Source organism: Salvia splendens, chromosome 6, assembly GCF_004379255.2.
Source record: "Salvia splendens isolate huo1 chromosome 6, SspV2, whole genome shotgun sequence".
NCBI classification, from domain to species: Eukaryota; Viridiplantae; Streptophyta; class Magnoliopsida; order Lamiales; family Lamiaceae; genus Salvia; species Salvia splendens.
In genome coordinates, this window is record NC_056037.1 from 4,459,462 (window position 1) to 4,479,820 (window position 20,359).

Here is a 20,359-nt window from a genome sequence, read left to right on the forward strand (position 1 = left end):
ACTACTCTATCAAAAATAGAAATTTTTTATAGAAAGATATTACTAAAATTCTCAATACGTATAATAAATAAGAGGTATTTGTACAATTAAAATATAGAAGTATTCATAATTGTGACCTCCCTCGACCAACATCTAAACAAAATATTTCTCTCTCTAAATACGACATGAGATACACCATACTTAGTCCATTAGCCATAATAGTTTTAATTTTATCTAAAAGCGTGTAGCTGTTAAAATTCATAATTTAGATTTTAAAAAGTATCATATATATAGAAATTCACAAGTTACTTGATCACATTGTGAAAATTATAAAGGGTAAGTAAAAATTAAAATTACATAAACCAAGTTACAAATAGATACAATATGAATTTTAATAATAATAATATGACTCAACCGGGATCCATAATCAAGAATTTTATTTTTAAAAAATTACTCCCTCCGTCCCCTAATAGGAGTCGCTCTTTGAGCGGGCACGAGTTTTAAGAAATGTAGAGAAAAGTTTATTGAAAAAGTTAGTGGAATGTGGGGCCTACTACCATTTATGGTAAAAATTAAGAGTGACTCTTAATGGGGGACGACCCAAAATGGAAATTAACGACTCTTATTCAGGGACGGAGGGAGTATTTATTATGTAAAAGAAAAAGGAAGTACAAGAAAATGTCGCGAAAACATAATGCATAACAAATCACAAAATATCACACCCATTATTAAGCCAAGTGTTTAGCAATAGAGTTAATTGCAATAGTTGAGACAGTTTCCCATGATTCTCAGTAAACAAACATTACAATATCCTACATTTATGCATATATATATTCTTGAAACACTGCAGCGCAATCCCAGCATCACAATTGCTCCCACCAGAGCTCTATATATGGAAAACCTTGCCACAATGTGGCATCGTCTGCAGCATACGGAGCTAAGCTTATCAGATAATCACTTTAAACTGAGCATGTATGAACACACCGGGCCTAAAGAAACTCAACCCACCAACACGAGCATGAGCCATTTCCCAAATGACTAGAACCGGGTGAAGATGCAGCTGTGAACACATAAGTCAAATAGACCAACGACAATTGTCTGTGGATAGCAACTACTACTCAAGTGTAATTTTCCTATTTGTAAGACATCTAACACCACATGCTGAATGTCGCTGGAGCAATAATAAGTGCTATTTTTTTATTCATCTAAGTCATATGCTTTTGTTTGCCATGAGAGCAGCTCAACGATCTAAGAAAACAGAATTACTTTGAGGTGTTACATGGTTATCATGTATTGTCCCTTAATCATAAATTTTTTTGAGACTGAACTCATTTGCTTAGACAAATCACAACACAGAAAGACTTCAAACAGCAGAGTGTGGCAGCAAAATGAGGTTGCATGAACGACCAACGAAGTCCGAATGATGAATGCTTGTTAGATATGCCAACTAGACGTTAAGGATGAATGAAAGAACAAAGAAATACAGCTCAGCTAATTTGTTGCTAACCCAATTGATATACAAGTTTGCCAACTACATAACTTTTTATGTGTACAAGTTCTCAACCCCTAAAGTTACTCAAGGCATCAAATATTAGATGTTCAATAGGAATAAGAGCATTTCAAAAGCACCCATAATTCATAAGTAAATGCATTCAGATAATTAGTTCCACTGGACATAAATTTTGTAATGTTAACTATACTAGCAACATGGGCATCTGTACCTAGATCTTGGGATCACTTGCATCATTAAGAGAGAAGAGCAATAGGATTCTGAGATCTCGTCTGAATTGTCAGAATTTTCAAAGATATCTTTCTTAAATAATCTGACTGCAAAAGGGAGAAAAGGAGTCAAAAGTTCAAACAATGAATAAATGTAAATCTTGGCCTGCATCATGCTCATTAAAGGATAAATCATGTGACATGTATACCTGGCTTGTTGCCACAGAATGTGTCATTTCCTCAAACCTAGCAGCCATTCTTTCAATTTCCAAAGCTTCATCTAGTCCAGAAAAAGGGATATGCCTCTTCAATGTCTCAACTCTAATCAACAAGTATCACAATCTTCCATCAATGTCCAATTATTAATAAAACTAACTAAAAGTTTCAACTTCTACAAATAAATAAAATATAGGGAAAATTACAAGTTTATATCCTAAACCATAGGCCATCTAACAATTTGTGCAAAATATATATTCCCTGTATTTCATTTTACAATTAGATCTATTGCTAGTTCCTTTAAGATAGTGAATAAAAGCTAAGTTTAAATGAACAACCCTAAACAAGAAAGGAATTTCACTACGTCAATTTGTTCATAACTGCATAACATCACATACAAGAGTCTCTAAATCAACATTAAATTTAAGATCCAATACCTCATAACTCAAATGACTCTAGACCTTCTTGATATTGTATGATAGGCAAAGAGAGAAATTATGTAATTAGATGGCAAAAGGGTCAACTGGTGACTAAAAACAATTTGGTTTGGTAGAGTACAAATGGTGTATAATTTAGATAAAAAGGTGTGATCAAATTTTTAAAAAACAGTTATAAATTCCACCACCCAAAGTCCAAACCCACTTAATGTAAAGAAGAAAAAAAAGAATAAATAAAGGAAGATGACTAGGCAAAATTTTGAGGTAACCAAAAAATCTAGCAAGCTCCAAGGTTAGTCAACAAAACACCTACACTACCAATAAAAAAATATAAAAGTAAGATGAGAAATTTGAAAATTTACATCTTATTTACTACCCTCGCTCTGATATCTGGACGTAGTTGACTCCTCCAATCACCAACTTCCATGCTTGCAGCCACATCTAGGAAGAAGAATTGAAAAGATGTTATTTAGAAGAAAATGTGGAAACTTCAGAAGAAAAGGAAGGTGTTCGATTTACCTAATTTGGAACTACTGAACTAAGTGATCCAGTACTCTCATACTAATGGACCAACATGCAAACTTAAATATCATAGAAATAGAAGAAATAGAGCCAAGAGAAAACTGAAGGTTTCATTAGAATATAAAGCGAACCTAAAAGACTAGATCTATTATAAGATGCAGCTCAACAAATACGACTGTCAATTGTCTACTCACATGGATATGCTAATGTGCATAATGTTATTACTAACCATGTAATTTTCAATATGTCAGACATCGGCACCATGCTCAAAACATTAGTAGCAGAGCAACAATGATGTTTCACTTTTCATCTGGAGGGATACCAAAGTCAGATTAATCTAATTTATTGCATATTTGAGCCACACAAGCAAAAAAAGAACAAAAGGGGAAAAAAGGAGTTTAGGAGCGATAACAATTTAAGTGTGACCCACCAACTATTTTCTTAAAATTTGTGCTCACAAATGTTGCCTACTTTTCAAGGACATGTGGAGTAAATTATAGTCATCATAGGCTTATCTACAAGGATACTGGGTGGGTATGCTATTACTTGTACCATTAGACTGGAGCGAATTCACCACAGGATTCTGAGAATGTTGTTGGGTATCCTGAGAAACAACCTGCTGCTGCACATCTGGAATCTGTCTCTGAGAGTTTCCATGCATATTAGCAGGAACATCCAGCCATATCGAATTCAATACTGCATTCGGAGTTACATTAGACACGTTTTGCATGTTAGGATTCTCAACAGAAACATTGGACATTGTACCCTGGGACATGCCAGCAACAGGGGGCATTGAGTGTGTCAAACCAGTAGAATTCGGCACTCCAGTCGACTGGATGTTATTCTGGGTATTTTGGGATAAAATATGTTGCCGGTATATATTGGAGACCATTGGAGTTGGTAATTGCTGGGCCTGATTTTGGATTTGGGAATGCATGCTTTGAGAAGCTGCCGAAGATGTACACAAAGAGGACAGATTTATCAGTACAACTATATTATAGTATTATGCAAAGAAGCATGTGATAGAGAATAGATGCAATGGAGGCTGGAAACAGGAACATGAACAGAAAACAGTTAAAAAGATAATAACTCCTCCAAAAAATAAGAGGCCGCACACCCCCCAAGAGGGCCACAGCATATGTTGAAACGTAACTATATTTGTTCTCCAGTAAAACATAGGATACATAGCCATATTTGTAGTAATCTACTGAATACTCCTAACTTGACTCAACTCTAAAAGATAAATAGTAGACTTCTAATCAAACTCTAAGAGATAAACTTGTCTCTACCAAACTAATAAAAAACTCTAATAGATAAACTTATCTCTAAAAAACTAAAAATAAAACTCCTTATCATAATAAAAACTAAACGAATAATAATAATAGGTCTAAACACTGCAGAGAGCAGGAAACATTCTCTAACAGCATGTCATAGTGATGATTATGAAGTCTGCTTATGGAAAAAAATCATCAATATTCAAGAAAGAAACTGTAGCCACATTGAGTAACCATAAAGAGCTATATTACAAGTCAATTCAGAGTATAGGCAACCGTATGAAACAAGTGCACCACGCCAACAGAAAATGGCCATCCTATTAGAACAGGAAGTGAACGTAAGAGACTAGATCTACACTGGGACGTAGATCAAGATGGACAGCACTCAACTACCAAGCATCTTTAGCCTATTTAGTGATTTAGTTAATGAACGTAAGCAATCTATACCATGCTAGAGGCATCAATTGTAGACTATTATTTTTTTCTTTTCATTAGAATAAAGTGGACATTCTCACCAATTCTATGACGTAGTTTTGTTCATCTTGCCTCTGAAGGTGGAATTTGTTTCAAAGATATTACACAGTTATTTGCTTGCTATTCCTACCTATCTGTTAAGGTGTTAGAAGTTTAGGACTAAAGACTAAATACCTGGGTCATTAGAGTCCAGAAAGAATGTTCAAGGTGAGGTCATGGCAAGAGAAGCTTATAAGGGCTGATGAAAACCATCAAATTGAGTGACTAAGACCTTTTAATATACCATTATAAGTAATGCAGATGAATGGTAAGTGTTTTTACTTGGGTCTTGTGAGTTTGTGCTAGTACTTGCAGCATTACTCTGAAAAGGGTTCAGTCTAAGTTTTTGGGATCTCATCTCGACCCCCAGCATTTTTGAAGTTATCTTTCTTAAGTAGTCTGGCTGCAAAACAGAGGGAAAAGGTAATAGTTAGAGTAAACTTCACGTTTCAAAAGACAAGTGTTAGGATAATACATAAATGTAAGGTATGGCCAATATGCAGCAAATTCAAGTGAACCATGTGACATTCTCACATTTATACTACCTGGCTTGTTGCCTTCATAAAAATTCTTTCCTCACACCTGAGAGCAGTTTCTTGAAGATCCTGCAGTCCCTCTTCTCCAGCAAAGGGCATATGCTTCTTCAGCATCTCTAACCTATTAAATAAGCATTACAGTGTTACCCCAACTATTTGTAGCTATAGCACAATCGGCAAGGTGCATTCATTACCAGTTTATAAATCAGAAGAAATAGCAAATACTTGGTTATACATTCATTACCAACCCTTCCATATTCTAGTGCCCACCAATTCCCCTAAAAAATATACTGCTTCTGTTCATATAGTGGTGGCATTATCTAAACATATACAAAAATAATTGAAGCCATATCACCAAATTTACCCTAGTTCACTTTCCAAATAGACAAGCATTCCTCAGTCAACACAGACAGCAGACAAAATCCTTCAAAAGTAAGATATAAACATATATACTATTACATTTTGTCCACGATCCTATGTCTGGAACCCGGAGGTAGCTGAGTCCTCCAGCCGCCGCCCGCCGACACGGCTAGACCGGTAACCCCAATCTCGGCTTGGCATTCCCTCCAATTAATGCCTGGCATTTCAGCTGCCTAAAATATCGAAACAATCAAATTTAGCGATCATGCCCTAAATTGATAAATCTTTTATTAAAATTTGAACTCCTGAAGCAAAAAATTAAGAGAAACTCAAAACGATTGGAGACTGTGAAGAGAAGTGAATAATTAAGAGATTTTGAGGTTAACTAATCTGCACCTGAGACTGAGATGGATGGACTGAGAGAAGAGCCGATGAATAATAACTAACGATGGGTATTTATAAAAATATTAATACAGAGACAAGAAATCGATTTACACTGAATTGACCTAATTAAAAGGATTGAGAATTCAATTAACTCTGAATTGACCAGTATTTTATAGTAGTCATATTTACAAAATGTGTCTGGATTTTCCAAAACTATCCTAAAAAGTGATAGCATAAATAAATAAATAAAAAATTGATAATTAGTTATGTTAAATTTGAGTCACCCGACCCCGTAGAACAGTGCAGAAAAGCCACTCGACCAGGTCGAAGCTATTGCTCAAAATCCAGAGATTTATCAGGACATGCAATTTGCAAATGGTATGCACGGCCGGTGTGCATTGCATGATCTATCCTTCAAACTTTTTTACTAGATCCGAGCATCATCCCATCATACGTAATTAATTTGCATAATTGTTAGTATAAATACACGATTAAACCCATGAAAGGAAATTTAACACAATGTATATTTGTATAAAACTCTATGAAATAACAATAGTTGCAATACTTCTCATCTTGTATAATACTCTCTCCGTCCCACAAGAATATACATTTTTTTCTTTTTTAATTCATCCCACAAGAATATGCATTTTTTATTTTTGAAGCTTCTTTCTCTCTAATGAGGTGGGTCTCACTCTCCACTAAAAATACTTTAATTACTTTTTCTTTATGCATCTCTCTTACTTTTTCAATTTTGTATTTAAACTCGTGCCGAACTCAAAGTGCTTATTCTTTGGGGACGAATAGAGTATTAGTTACTGTACTCAATATGCTATGATCATTGGATGTGAAAAATTCTCACTGATTGATAAGTCAAAATAACAAATAACTAGTACCGTATACCAATGTTATTCCTATAAATTTAGAAATAAACAATACTCTCTTCATCCTTTAAATTTTATCACATTTTGACTGGCCATAAGTTCTAAAAAATTCAATGGAAAGTAGGTTGAAAAAGTTATTGGAATGCGAGTCATACTTTTAAGTACTAGTTTTATAATAAAATATGAGTTGGAATAAGTTAGTGGAATATATGGTCTATATTAAAATAAAAAGTTTTATGTCTCGTTAAGTAGATAGACAAATCGCTAAATATAAGAAACGCTCTATTGAGAATAAATGGTGTTGTTTTATGTGTTAGTATTTGGGTTTGAAATTTTTTTATAGAATTTTATCGGAATTCTGAATGATGAGAAATTCACTGCACGACAAAAGTTCATAATTGTTTTTCATAATGTTTCACCTTTCTTTTATATTAGTACAAAAAGTTTGAAGTTTACATAAATCATACAAAAAGTTTCATACATGTTTCAATTTAGTACATTCTGTTATATGTGTTTAAACGTCGTTAACTATTTATCTATGTGAAGTGCAAAATGTTTCATCATTGTTTCATGTTGGTACAAAAAACTTTATGATTGTTTCACAATTGTACAAAAAGTGTCACCATTGTTTTATGGTTTGTGCGCCACATAAGTAAAAAGTTAACGCCGTTTAAACACATATAACGGAATGTACTATATTTAAACACGTATGAAACTTTTTGTATGATTCATGTAAACTTCAAACTTTTTGTACTAATATGAAACAAAGGTAAAACATTTTGTATGAGTTATGTATTTACACCTTGTTTTTCCAAACAAAGTTCTAAATTTGTGACAAATATTAAATTTTGAAGTGGATTATTTTAGATGGAAAATAATTTTACTATACATACAATAGATTTATTAAGAGAATCTTCAGTTGACCGGCCTGATTCTACAACGGCCATCTAACTGGCCCAGCCCAGGCACAGACGGTTTGGACTGTTCGGATCCGGGCCGACCCGTAAGTACCTCAGAAATTCACTCCATATTGGATGCAGTCGTAGTAGATCTTCTTCAGTGGACAGTAAACCCTCTTATTCTTCGCACTCAGCCTTCATTTAATCCTACAATGCAACAGGTGAGTAAGAATCGCACACACTAACACACTAACGTTGCATCAATTTGCTTACTGTAAGCAGTAATTTCACTATTTTGTAGGGTTTTTTTTTCGCTTCTAATTGGTATATGAAATCCGTATTTTTTTTCTTATGAGCAAGGCTGGATCATCGGCGTCGGAGACTGAGGTGACGTGGGAAGATCAGCAGAATATCAATAAGTTTGGAAGATTGAACAACCGCCTTCACGAAGTAGAAGATGAAATCAAGATTGCTAAGGTATTCGATTGTCCGGCTCTTTTTGCACTCTGTTTTTGTGCATTAGGAATTTGAGTTAGTTTAACAGTTTTTTTTTAAAATAAATTATTAGTGTGAGTTGTTCAGTAATTTATGAGTTTTGTGAAGTTAGAGGGTTTGCTAGAGAGAGAATCAGTTTATTACTAGATGTTTTGTGCAAAACAGCTGAATGAAAATAAGGAGGGAATAGCAGTAGATTCAGCACACTTTGTTTTAGCAGTGATAACAGTAGTATTTAGATGTTTTACGCCAAGATTCAGATGTTTCTCAACTCAATTAATTCGACCTTTTAGACCAGGGTATCCATTTTTGCTTATTTTTTGGGGCATTTAGATGTTTCTCAACTCAATAAATTGTCAGTATGCGGGGAAACGTTGAGCATCTCTTTGCGAGCTACTTGTGTATCTAGGATCCTTTGCTGACTATAGAGAATGGTGGCAAAATGGCTTCCGGATTTTGGTTTAGTACTCATGGAGCACATTACATTTCTTTAGTGACCTAGTCTTCGTTGCAGCAAATATGTGTTTATGTGCTGATTGCTTCCACTGTTTTGTTGAGAAAAGACATGCACGAATGGATCTAAAAGAAAGGGCCTCTGGATTCTATCTTAGAGGAGCATCATTGTTAAAATAAAACATGGATTTGCGCCATGTGATGCAGTTCGATTATCATATTGAGATTAAAACTGAGCTATCATGTTAGGCCATGGATTTGTGATAGCTGGTTAAATGATTAGTCCTGGGATATTGGTAGACAAGCTCCGCGCACACTCCTGATTTATAATACCAAGAGAATTATTAATTCAAAGATGTTTTTTTATTAATTCAAAGATGTTCTATTCTCACCACTTGCTTGATTTGTCTGTGTTGTAAACTTGTACGTCCAACTTTTGGCCATCAGAAGAGGAATTGATCAGAGCTCTAAAAGGAATCACCTTTGTGTCTTTTTTACTTTACTTAAAAAGTCTGTCTCCGGTTTTAACCGTGATACTCAAGCATTGTATTATAGGTAAACCTAAAACAATGAAAGTTTATTTGATTGCCTTATGCCGAACATGCTCTAAGACACATATTTTATGGTAATCGGGCCACACTATTTTGTTTCTATTAACTTGAATATGCTCAAAATCAACAATTTGTAGATCACCTATTCATCATTTCATCGTTATGAGCTTAAGACCTGCCTATCCATTCAGTGTCAACCAACTAACTGCACACTAACTAATTGGAGTTCTTTGGCCACCCGTTAGACTATTTAACTGGTTTTCTTACACGATTTCTTCTTCCATTTTCTGCATCATCTTCTTAGCTGTTATCCTTAATGATTGGCGTTGGAGTGTTCTTGCCTTTTTTTATGTATGAAAAAAAAGAAGCTACCATTCAAGCTTCTCTGTGTTAGCTTTGAGGTATTCACCTCGACTGAACGTTTAGTCCTACCACTCCCATCCATCGTGACTCTGCGTGCACAAACCTAGCCTCAGTTATCTTTTTCTATATGATATAGTAGTGAATGACTCTACACGTCATTTTACTTTTCAAGTCTGTGACCTCATCTTATCTATAACCAAAAAACTTATGGGCAGGAAACAAACGAAAGCCTTGAGGATGCAGGCAATGAGCTGATCCTCACAGATGAAGACATAGTTCGGTTCCAAATAGGCGAGGTTTTTGCTCATGTGCCAAAAGAGGAAGTTGAAAGCAGGATCGAGGAGATGACAGAGAAGACGAGCAAGAACTTGGTAAAACTAGAGGAGGAGAAAGAATCAATAGTTGCTCAGATGGCTGCACTGAAGAAAATCTTGTATGGAAAATTCAAGGATTCTATCAATCTGGAGGAGGATTAGATCAAAAGCTGCTCCAACTTGCAGTTGTGATTTGTCTTTGGAATATACTCAGCTGGTGCTGTTAATTTAACACTCTATATCCTATCTCTCTCCTTTTATGCATTGGTTTTTCGAATTTTGCATCACATAAGTTTAATGATTTGCGTGAAGTTTTTTAGCTGGTGTATTTGGTTTTTCGAATTCCATCCCCTTTACTATTTTTTGAATTAGATATTCTCATTAGTGATTCATCCTTCATATGGTGGTTTCGGACTTTCGTTTGAAATGAAGTATCTTGTCGATTGAGTTGTACTAGGATGATTAGTAGAGACTCAGAGACATAGTGACTTTAAGCGAAGAGGTGAATGAAAAGGTGAAGTCCAATATCTTAGGTAAGAGTAACTTTAAGGGATGATGGTAAATGAAAAAGTAAAGCCCAATATCTTATCGTCTTCTTATCTGGATTTCCTCATATTTTTGTATCAAGCAGGTAAATCAAAGATATACACTAGAAAAAAATGGCGTTAGATAAGAGGGTTAGATGTAGCTTAAAAATTATTATCGTCATTTTAATTTTTCAAATCTCATACAGATCAAAGCTGGGTTTGTAATTTTATTCATTCATTTGTAGTTATAGAAAAGCGAGCAAACAATCGCCACATTCTTGACTTAAGATGAACTAAAAACATTTAGTATCAACAATCTCGCAAAAAATTGAAGGAATTCGATCAAATTTTGGTAAATTTAAAGTTGAAATTTAACTCGCTAGTTGCCTCACATTGCCACCACAACACCGTTGATCATCTGGACTAGTCCCAGGTTGTGAGCACCTCGGCGGAGGAGATACTTGTTGGGACGTAGAATAGTCGTGGAATCTCAATCCATCATGAGCTTATTTGTTCTTTAAGCTGGACGACGCGTTTGGGGTGGACAACACTGAGTCTAGCAGATCGTTGCCAAAGACAAGCTTAGGTTCGACGATTAGTTGACAGAGAATGAAGACACAATGGAATCAAAGACGTCATCAACTCCAATGAATCTCGTAGGCATTAACACAAACAACCCTGAAACCACGGCGTTTCATTCGGAATTTTACACTACGAGTAGCATAGTTTAATTATTGAATTTAGTCAAACAAAAAAACGTGAAATATAATTTTCTTATCGTTACCTAATAATATCCCCTATAAGGCCATCCACAATAGGAATAGCCCAGCAATAGCCCAGCCATAGCCCAGCCACTGCCACATCAGCAGCACTAAAAATCCTCCTGCCACATCATCAAAACAAGCAAATAGCCCAGCAATAGCTCAGCCATAGCCTAGCCACTAATATCCACATCACTATTAACAAATATATACAAAATGAAATAATTAACAATCACACAATATGCGAAATTTAATTTACGAGACATATACGGGAAAAGTTTAATAATACTATTAAAATTTTAAAAAGTACAATAATTTAAAAAGTACATTAATTAAAAAAAAATACAATAATAAAAAAAAGTACATAAATTTTTAAAAAAATACAATAATAAAAAGGAGTGACAATTCACTCCTCGTTAAAACAAGGGGTGCGAATGAAAATGACGAACAAAGCGCGTATATATAGTGTTTCGAAAAAAAAAAATTTATTTTTTCGCGCTAGGCGGTGCGCTGGGCGATCCGGGCGCTGCAATAGCGCCGAACGGACTGCCCAGCGCACCGCCCAGCGCCACGCGACTGCCCAGCGCTGCGCGGTTTCTCTCCCCAGTCGCCCGCTGGATGGCCTAATATACTGATATACTGCAATACTGCATCTGTATCCACATCCCTAACCCCCAAAATCCTTAAAATACCAATCCAAACACAACTCACAGCTGTATTGGAAGCAAGCATTTAAAGCTGCAATTCAATCCGGAAAGGAGTAGTTCCAATGGCGACCTTCTCATCCGCCGCAATCACGCCCTCACTCTCTCTCCATCCACCCAGAAGATTCGCCTCTCTCTCTTCCTCCACCTCTCTCTTCTTCAGCTCCATTGTCTGCAGCCGGGCCAGGCTCGGCCTCGCGGCGGTTCGGCCCAGGGCAGCCAAGAGGAGGGGGATGTCGTGCAACTGCCTTTTCGGCCTCGGAGTGCCGGAGCTCGTAGTTATCGCCGGCGTCGCCGCGCTCCTCTTCGGCCCCAAGAAGTTGCCCGAAGTTGGAAAGAGCATTGGCAAGACTGTCAAAAGCTTTCAGCAGGTCTCTTCCTTTTCGATTAGGTTTTCTAATAATCATAGATATTGCTTTTGCTGTGCGTCTAAGTTTTAACTGTATTCCACTTATGGTTAAGCCCTAAAGCCCCAAACTCTGGAGAGGAGTAATTAGGGTTTCAACTTCTAAATTGATTTCGGCGAACCTTCTTGGTTATATGACTTGGATTTTGAACAATTATGGCGTGATTATGTTGTATAGTGTGGACTTCACTACTATTGCTGAAGGCTATAAATATTTTGAATGATATTGACGACCTCTGATCATGTTTGGATGAATGAATAAAAGAGACATCTAAATTGAAAGATTAGCTTGCGCCGAGTAATTAGGTAGGAGCTAGAATTATGGGTGGGGAAATACTTTTGTTGCACCATGTAATCCTTCATCAGTTGTCTACTTACTTGTCTGTGATCAGTGATCAATGACTTCTGTTTAGGTGTTCATGTTCGGTCCCTTAGTGCAGGACGTTTCATTTTCTTGGCTTTCATTTTGTAGACTTCTGGTTTAGGTGTTCATGTTCGGTCCCTCCTGCAGCTCGTGTAGGGGTCGTATCCACTTGGATAAGGGATCAACAACTGGTAGCAGTGAAAACAGAAAAATGGCTGCACATTTTGATCAATGAGTTTTAGTGTCCAGTTCCAAATGAGTCATTGATGTTCTTATATAATTAAAGAGTCCCGTGATCCATACTACGTTACAATGAAGAATTCTTGGCGGTGGTTCGAGCATATTAAGGAATTGTGAAGATAAATTGCTATGTTAGCTTTGGCTTTGGATCTTCCCGTAAATCCTTTTATCAATTAAACTCAACAGAAAGACCTCCACAGCTTAAGTTATAGTATTAGTATGCAACTGTTGGCAGTAGAATGTTTAATGTAGGTCACTTTAAACTAATTCTCAACTTCACAGCATTATGTGTCCCTTCAGTTTTGTGCGTAATCATCTGCTATCATGAGTAGGATACATTGTTGGTAACTTTGCTCCTTTTCGTGTAAGAGAAAGGAACATGCCATAACTTATGAGGCCGATGCATTTCCACTGCAGGCAGCCAAAGAATTTGAGACAGAACTGACCAAGGATGGCGAGCCTTCTCCTGAGGCGTCCAACGAGAAGCCGACGACAGTGAGTGAAGAAGAGAAGCAAGAGGATAAAGTCCCGAGCGCAAATGGAAGTTCTTGAGACTTCACATTCACCCTTTCTGTTGGCAGTTTGTTGTAGTTGATCATTCCACAATGTACTCCTTTTTTAGATATAAATAGCTGTGTTTTCAGTATTTCATCAATAAATCTCAAATCTTGAGTTTCCAGTTCAGATGAATCTTATTCAGTTTTTATACCATGGGAATTCTGGCTTTTTACCATAAGCTCAATTTTGGAATAATGCGTTTTAAGTGATTGGTTTATTTTGGCAATATGCTTACCTGCATGTTCCATATAAATCGAAACATATCATAGTCACCGAGTCTTTTGAATTTAAATAACAAAACAATTCCCACCACTAATATTTTGTTGAATTTCCCACCACTACTTTCTGTCTCACACAATCTCTGTAATTATTTTTGTGTCCTAATATATCAAGCCCATTTTCAATCAATGTTCCAACACAAATTTATTTGGTCTTGAAATACTTTTTTCGTCTGAATTTATTAAGTTTGTGGATAGCACGAGGGAACAATGTCATTTTCACTCAGATATGCCTTTATCTTGTTTATTTTTATATTTCTAACTTATATAATAGTTAGCTCTTCACGTTTTTTTGCAATTGTATAAATGTCAAATTTTCAAAAATATTGTGAAGACTAACTTTAATCAAAATTTAGGTAAATCAAACTACAGATTTTTTGGGGGGATGACCATATTCCCTTCATCCACAAAAAAATATTCGAGTTCCCCATAAGTAGTTATTTTATAGTATTAATTTTATTTATTGACAATATATTTATTAATAATTATTATTAACACTAGTTTTAAGGTGTGATGCCCTTTCCATTCACAAAATCAGATTGACTTCATTATAGGTGGTGTTATGGCTAAAACAAAGCTAACTGACGTGACATGGGACCGAAAATTGAATTATTATTATTATGGTGATTTAAACGATAGTCTTTTTTTTATATCTTTTATTTGAAAAAAGAATTAGTTGTTGTAATATGAATCTTGTTATTATAATAAAGGTTAGTGAAGAAAGGGCAAGTGGGCAGTGGAATGAGAAAATGGTATCAAAATGCATATATATCCACAATAATAAGGCACCTCCATCCAATCATATTCATTCTTCTTCGGCCTTATCCACTTTTTCTCCACATCAGATTACCAGATTCTTCACTAATCCATGTCACCTCCTTATGTTTCATAAATAATTATGAGCTTGCAACCATAAATAATTATAGGCTTGCAATGACTTAAATTCAACCAAATCCTGCCAGGAAGGAGATATTGCATGAAGTTGTTGAGCTACAACGTCTCTCACTGTCTTTATATATTTCATATAGGAAAACCCTAAATTAACAATAAAATTTTAAACTTAGTAGAGTAGAATATGAAATTTGGGGCTTTTATTAACTTTTTGAATGCATAATTAGATGATTAGGGAGTAACACTAAAAAAGGGACAACAGATGGTACACCTTAGTCGCAGCTGTATACACCATGGTATATTAACAACTTCTCTTCATTATGGAGTATAAAATTATCATTATGTGCTATTATTGTATTGGCATTGAATAATGGTTTGCATTTGTTTATCGTATTGATTAACAAAAATTGAAAAAAAAATGGATACACTCTGGTATATTTAATTATATTTTTTGTATTGATTTGTGATTATAACTTTAATTTTTAAATTATTTTAAATTTTAGTCCTAGTTATGAAGATGCGTGTGAAATACAATACACATTTTTTTATTTTATCCTATTAAAAAGTGAGCGATGAGTACATTGAATTGGTTCAACATTTTAAATCCTATGTACAGATGTACATACGTGGAGTATAACAAAACTCAAAGAAAAATTGTTAATTTCTTTTATTTTCCGAAACCAAATATTCAAGAACTAGTCAATAACAATAAGATTTTCTCGTTATAGCACATTCTTTTCAAAATTATATTTATATTTATTTTATAGATCATCATTGTACTTTATTTTGTTGTACCAAAAACTAGTTGATGCATACGGCAAAGTAAGTCATGCAACTCAAAAAATAATAAGTATATTATTAAATCTTCTGGCGCGTAGTAATGTGGAGTATTATTAAAACTTATCAGCTAATCGGTAGTTATACTTATTATTAAATTTCAAATGTAATTTATAACTAATTATCAAAAAGTATTTTATATGTTTCTGCATCGTGTATTTATAATAAAAAAATAAACAAAATCAATAGATTATGGCACAGATCGAAATGAAAAAGTGACTCTTATTATATGACTGAGGGAGTAATAAAAAAATGGACTACAAGATTGAAAAAAATGGTTAACTTGCTCATTTTAATTAAATTACTAGCTTGCGTGTTTGATTGTATTAATCAAATTGCTAAATAACTAGTACTCATGATTTTTTATACATGACATAGCATTTTTCTACAGTAAATTAATGATAAAAATACTATCATATACCATAAAACAACTAACTGAGTTATTGAACTGCAGATATTTTAATATCATTAGATATTCATTAAGAAAAAGCATTTAGGTAACTTAAATTATTTCAAATATTCCAAAACTAAAGAATAAAAAACTTCTCCCCACTTGCTAAAAGCATCACCAAACAAAAATGCAAGTAGTTTGAAAAATATCCAAAATAAACCCTCTAATCATTTAAGGAGGAAATACTATAAATCACTTGTCACATTTTAAATTATATTTACGTTGAAAAGTTACTATGAACATTACTCCTATTTCGCGTATAGAAACTTTCCTTTTTAATTTTTACACATTTTTATTTGCATATTTACGGATTTAAGATAAATTCACATCAACTAATGAAAATAGCTCTGCAAAAAATAAGAGAGAGAGAGAGAAACAGAGATGGAAAGAGTGTTTTCAATGGATGAGATAGACCACTTCTGGTCGCCTCAGCCGCGCCTCGGCGGCGAAGACGGCGGCGACGAGGCGGCATCACGCCTCTCGTCCTCCGCCGCGAGCACTGCCGAATCTAAGCTCGCGGGGATGAACCGCAGCGCTTCGGAGTGGGCGTTTCAACGCTTCCTCCAGGAGGCCTCCGATCGGACCACCACCACCATACAGTCGTCGTCGTCCTCGACTCATCACAACGAAGACGTCGCGGAGATCAAAGGCGGCAGCAGCTGCCATAATTTAATTGACGTAGGGGTCAATGCAAATCAGCAGCAGCCGAAGACGGCGGCGGCAGCGGCCCCACCCCCAAATGTGTCGCCAGATTCTGAGGAGTATCAGGCCTACCTCAAAAGTCGCCTTGAGCTTGCGTGCGCAGCCGTTGCTTTGACTCGGGTATCTCTTTCCCCAATCATTTTTTTTCTCAGCTTTATTTTTAATTTTTTTTAGAAGCTAATTAACAGTTGCGGAAAGCGTCTCTTGTTTTTATGTAATTGAAGATGCTCAGAGTTTGACGCCGTTTGTGTGCCTTTTGCTTTATGTTGTTGATGTGAGAGATTCTTCCGATTTTTTAATCTCCTCGCAATGCTAAATGTGAGCTCTGTCATGTGTTTAGGGAAGCAATGTGAAGAATCAAGTGTCTACAGGTGCGGCGGCGGACAACGGCTCTCAGGCTTCGAATTCGTTGCAGCTCGGTTCTCATGTTACTCATAAAGGTCTGCTTTACTGCTAAGGATACAAATGCATTTGGTTTTGAATATATACGTCTCATTGCCTCTTATATGGATTTTGGACTCAAGATCAAATATTGTTGGGAAAATACTCTGATCGTCCTCAATGTTAGTTCCACAATGTTCAATGTTCTTGCCTGTTCCACTCTTGTATTTTGGGGGTCAAGTTGAAGGCTACAGTTTAATTAGATAATCGGGATGAGTATTACGTTTAAGGTGACTCATAGATACAAAAACATAGAGAATTTGACACTTGTTTGTTTCAGACTAGTTCTCTCTTGTAAATGTAGCCTTTGCCTGTTGTTTGGTATTTGGGGTGTATGACTTGTCCATATATGAACCTGCATTCTTTTATTTTGTTAAAAAATCGTCTTGGAGCTTTCTCTTCTAATTGTTCTGGACTATAGACTGTGAGATGCTTTGGAAATTATCTTTATTTAATATACATGGAGTTGCCTATATTGTATTCTCTGTTAATTTATGTTAGCGTATAGGTAGTCTTAAGCATCTTCTTTGTTGCAGCAACTCTTGTGTGCTTGTTCTTGTAATGCCCAAGGCTGTACTTGGAAGATGTTAGTACTTAGTAGTGCTGAGAGCACGTCTATTCCCAGCTGGAATATAGTATTCTACTATTGACAATCACAAAAACTTGGTATTAAGAACCAGTTCTATGAGCTTCACACAACATTCACATGCACATTTTCCCTTCAGTATCTATTTTCTCCTAATTGCCCTTAATGCATAAGGGGATTTAAAGTAGTACACACACACACACACACACACACACATATATATATATATATATATATATATATATATTAATAATTGTTGATGAAAATACAAATAATTTGTTAGAGGAGAAAGTTTATAGATGGTGTTAATAAATGAAAACTTGAGGTGTTTAGGTCCCAGGTAATTTGATTCATTATGTGTTGTTAATTACTCTGGTTCACTTGTAGTATTACTCATGGAGTAGTAAATAATCTGAAGATGCAGTCAATGAATGTTGGCCTTGTAACAGAATCAGTATTGTTTTCCTTGTGTTTTGTAGATTCAGTAAAGCTACAAGATAAGGATGGTGGTGGCGGTCCAGTCGGTATACCTCCTCTCCCTGCTATCTCTAAGAAATATGGGGTTCAAGTGAAGTCTACAACAAGTGGATCATCAGGGGAACAGTCTGATGATGATGAAGCTGAGGGAGAAAATGAATCAACTCAAAACATGGATCCTACAGATGCCAAACGCATGAGAAGGTATACTACTGAATATTTCAGTTGCCAATGGTTTTGCTCATGCATACTTTCACGATTATGTTAGGAATTCGCCTTAGGAAATTACTATAGATGTAGATTGTCTTCAAAGTGTTATTTGGTCTTTTAATCCTTAAGATATACCAAAAAACAGATTTGTATTTGTTAAATATGGAACTCTGGTTTAGTTTGTGGTATTCTATGCCAAATATTGAAGCATCTGTCACTGAGGTACTTACATCATGAAATTGTCATATGCAAATAAAATCTCCAGCATATTTTAGCATGCAGTCGAGTTAAAGAGTTTATTTCTTCTTCTAATTGTTTGCTTGCTGGTTTCCAGAATGCTTTCAAATAGAGAATCAGCTAGGCGCTCTAGACGAAGAAAGCAGGCCCATTTGTCTGAGCTTGAGACGCAGGTATACTCTCTTCAAGTTGTAAGCTTTTCCCATCTGGTGGTTTGTCCTTTTTTTATTGATACTAATCTTTCTTGTTTGTCTAGGTTTCTCAATTAAGAGTTGAGAACTCTTCTTTACTTAAACGCCTCACTGACATAAGCCATAAGTACAATGAAGCAGCTGTTGACAATAGAGTTCTGAAGGCTGATGTCGAGACACTGAGAGCAAAGGTAAATCAGACCACATTACTTACAGAGCATCATTGCTTGCATTCGGGAATTCATGTCTTCGAACTATTCTGAACGAGTTCTCAGGTTTTCTAAATTTTTAAAATAAATTCTGAAGAGGTCTGTAAAGAAATATGATAAACGATTCAAATCCTAAACAAATGTATTAGCCAGCATTTCGTTACCAGCCAGAAGGTGCATAGATTGCAATCAGCATTCCTGTGTGCTTGGCCTTTTGCTTTTAGATTTCATTGTAAGATGATCAGAATAAGATTTCAACAATTCTTGGCATTGGAAGAATATACAAGTCATCTGGCCTTTGTGCACCATGTGGGCATAGGGTTGACATTTTTTAACATGACACGGCAGTACCACGCATTATTGTAGGATATTAACATGAATGAAATCATGCCACCTCATGTCTGTGTATGTATAAATCGTGTTGAGTTCTTGTCAAGCCGATCAATAGTTGGCCGTGTTTGTGTCTTGTCCCGTTGTGTTGTTATCGTGTTGACACAACATGCACGAATTGACAGCCCTGTGTTTTGTCACATTCTGAAAATTAGAAACCATGCATTGCTTATCCATTCACCATAGTGCATATCATATGGGTCGGAGTGAAACCTGTCATACGTTGAAGATCCAACGGAAGATATAACATGTTTTTATTACTCAATGGTACAGGTAAAAATGGCTGAAGAAAGAGTTAAAAGAGTCACTGGGTTGAACCCACTGTTCCAAGCTATGTCGGAGATCTCCACAATGGGCATGCCCTCTTTCTCCGGAAGTCCCGACACTTCAGCTGATGCAGCTGTACCTGTGCAAGATGATCCGGAGCAGCACTACTACCACGCCCCTTCCAGTAGTCAGGCTTCGGTGCAAGACCACAGAGTTCGAAACAGTGTGGTGGACATTCCTCCGGCAGAGAATGCACAAGCAGATGCAGCAGCTGGGGGGAACAAGATGGGAAGGACTGTTTCTATGCAGAGAGTGGCAAGCTTGGAGCATCTCCAGAAGCGCATCCGCGCCTCCTCGGATACTCAAGGCACCGGAGAGCAATAAGGCTGCAGTGTGAATCTTTGAGAGATACTACTCATTATTAATCCATTCATGCATTGGTTTCAATTGTTGTCTCTATGAAGAGATCCATTTCCCCCTCTTTCCATTTGTAAGTTCCCCATCTAACTAATTTATACTCCTTGAGACTCAACATTCTAGTGATCTTTTACTCTTGTGTTTATTGTTTGGATTTATTTTTATTCTTTTTTGTTGATTCTCCCTCTTTATTAGAAGAAATAGATACTCTTGTACTAGACTTTATGCTAAAAGAACCTTCGCAACAGATAAATACGTAATTAAAGAATTAATCTAATCCCTCTTATCTCCAGGAGGAATCATCTTCCTCAAAATATAC

The 20,359-nt window shown here is 35.9% G+C and overlaps 4 protein-coding genes across 8 annotated transcripts; 3 read left to right on the top strand and 1 right to left on the bottom strand.

The window, feature by feature from the left end:
- Positions 1-678: 678 nt before the first annotated feature.
- On the bottom strand, positions 679-6,104 carry LOC121809520 (mediator of RNA polymerase II transcription subunit 15a-like). 5 transcript variants are annotated; one of them, XM_042210207.1, is made up of 10 exons: positions 5,953-6,104; positions 5,656-5,789; positions 5,206-5,317; positions 4,970-5,063; positions 3,639-3,821; positions 3,420-3,569; positions 2,714-2,792; positions 1,908-2,019; positions 1,701-1,806; positions 679-901 (listed from the first exon to the last, which is right to left on the bottom strand). In XM_042210207.1, the coding sequence occupies exons 2-9, from the start codon at positions 5,778-5,780 to the stop codon at positions 1,726-1,728; spliced, it is 936 nt and encodes a 311-aa protein (XP_042066141.1). In that variant the 5' UTR covers positions 5,781-5,789; positions 5,953-6,104; the 3' UTR covers positions 679-901; positions 1,701-1,725. The 5 variants fall into 5 exon arrangements, with proteins under 5 accessions (XP_042066141.1, XP_042066137.1, XP_042066140.1 ...); XM_042210203.1 differs by having other exon boundaries at positions 4,943-5,063; positions 5,953-6,102; XM_042210206.1 differs by having other exon boundaries at positions 3,426-3,569; positions 4,943-5,063; positions 5,953-6,101.
- Positions 6,105-7,780: 1,676 nt separating this feature from the next.
- On the top strand, positions 7,781-10,215 carry LOC121806354 (probable prefoldin subunit 4). The gene is made up of 3 exons (XM_042206363.1): positions 7,781-7,941; positions 8,081-8,197; positions 9,798-10,215. Exons 1-3 carry the CDS (start codon positions 7,933-7,935, stop codon positions 10,056-10,058), a joined length of 387 nt encoding a protein of 128 aa, XP_042062297.1. The 5' UTR covers positions 7,781-7,932; the 3' UTR covers positions 10,059-10,215.
- Positions 10,216-11,831: 1,616 nt separating this feature from the next.
- LOC121806335 (sec-independent protein translocase protein TATA, chloroplastic-like) lies at positions 11,832-13,582 on the top strand. The gene is made up of 2 exons (XM_042206332.1): positions 11,832-12,259; positions 13,316-13,582. Exons 1-2 carry the CDS (start codon positions 11,954-11,956, stop codon positions 13,448-13,450), a joined length of 441 nt encoding a protein of 146 aa, XP_042062266.1. The 5' UTR covers positions 11,832-11,953; the 3' UTR covers positions 13,451-13,582.
- Positions 13,583-16,186: 2,604 nt separating this feature from the next.
- On the top strand, positions 16,187-20,185 carry LOC121809851 (light-inducible protein CPRF2-like). The gene is made up of 6 exons (XM_042210674.1): positions 16,187-16,735; positions 16,956-17,055; positions 18,122-18,323; positions 18,664-18,739; positions 18,823-18,948; positions 19,630-20,185. Exons 1-6 carry the CDS (start codon positions 16,295-16,297, stop codon positions 20,005-20,007), a joined length of 1,323 nt encoding a protein of 440 aa, XP_042066608.1. The 5' UTR covers positions 16,187-16,294; the 3' UTR covers positions 20,008-20,185.
- Positions 20,186-20,359: the final 174 nt, after the last annotated feature.

What these genes read in the sequence shown, in the direction of transcription:
- LOC121809520 (XM_042210203.1), bottom strand. Translation starts at nt 5,780, where the DNA reads ATGCCAGGCATTAATTGGAGGGAATGCCAAGCCGAGATTGGGGTTACC. An exon ending in TGTTGCTGGCATGTCCCAGG is followed by an intron (nt 3,570 to 3,638) that starts GTACAATGTCCA and finishes CTCCGAATGCAG; the next exon opens with TATTGAATTCGATATGGCTG. An exon ending in ATTCTGTGGCAACAAGCCAG is followed by an intron (nt 1,807 to 1,907) that starts GTATACATGTCA and finishes TCCCTTTTGCAG; the next exon opens with TCAGATTATTTAAGAAAGAT.
- LOC121806354 (XM_042206363.1), top strand. An exon ending in ATGAAATCAAGATTGCTAAG is followed by an intron (nt 8,198 to 9,797) that starts GTATTCGATTGT and finishes ACTTATGGGCAG; the next exon opens with GAAACAAACGAAAGCCTTGA.
- LOC121806335 (XM_042206332.1), top strand. Translation starts at nt 11,954, where the DNA reads ATGGCGACCTTCTCATCCGCCGCAATCACGCCCTCACTCTCTCTCCAT. An exon ending in CTGTCAAAAGCTTTCAGCAG is followed by an intron (nt 12,260 to 13,315) that starts GTCTCTTCCTTT and finishes TTTCCACTGCAG; the next exon opens with GCAGCCAAAGAATTTGAGAC.
- LOC121809851 (XM_042210674.1), top strand. Translation starts at nt 16,295, where the DNA reads ATGGAAAGAGTGTTTTCAATGGATGAGATAGACCACTTCTGGTCGCCT. An exon ending in CAGCCGTTGCTTTGACTCGG is followed by an intron (nt 16,736 to 16,955) that starts GTATCTCTTTCC and finishes TCATGTGTTTAG; the next exon opens with GGAAGCAATGTGAAGAATCA. An exon ending in TGTCTGAGCTTGAGACGCAG is followed by an intron (nt 18,740 to 18,822) that starts GTATACTCTCTT and finishes TTGTTTGTCTAG; the next exon opens with GTTTCTCAATTAAGAGTTGA.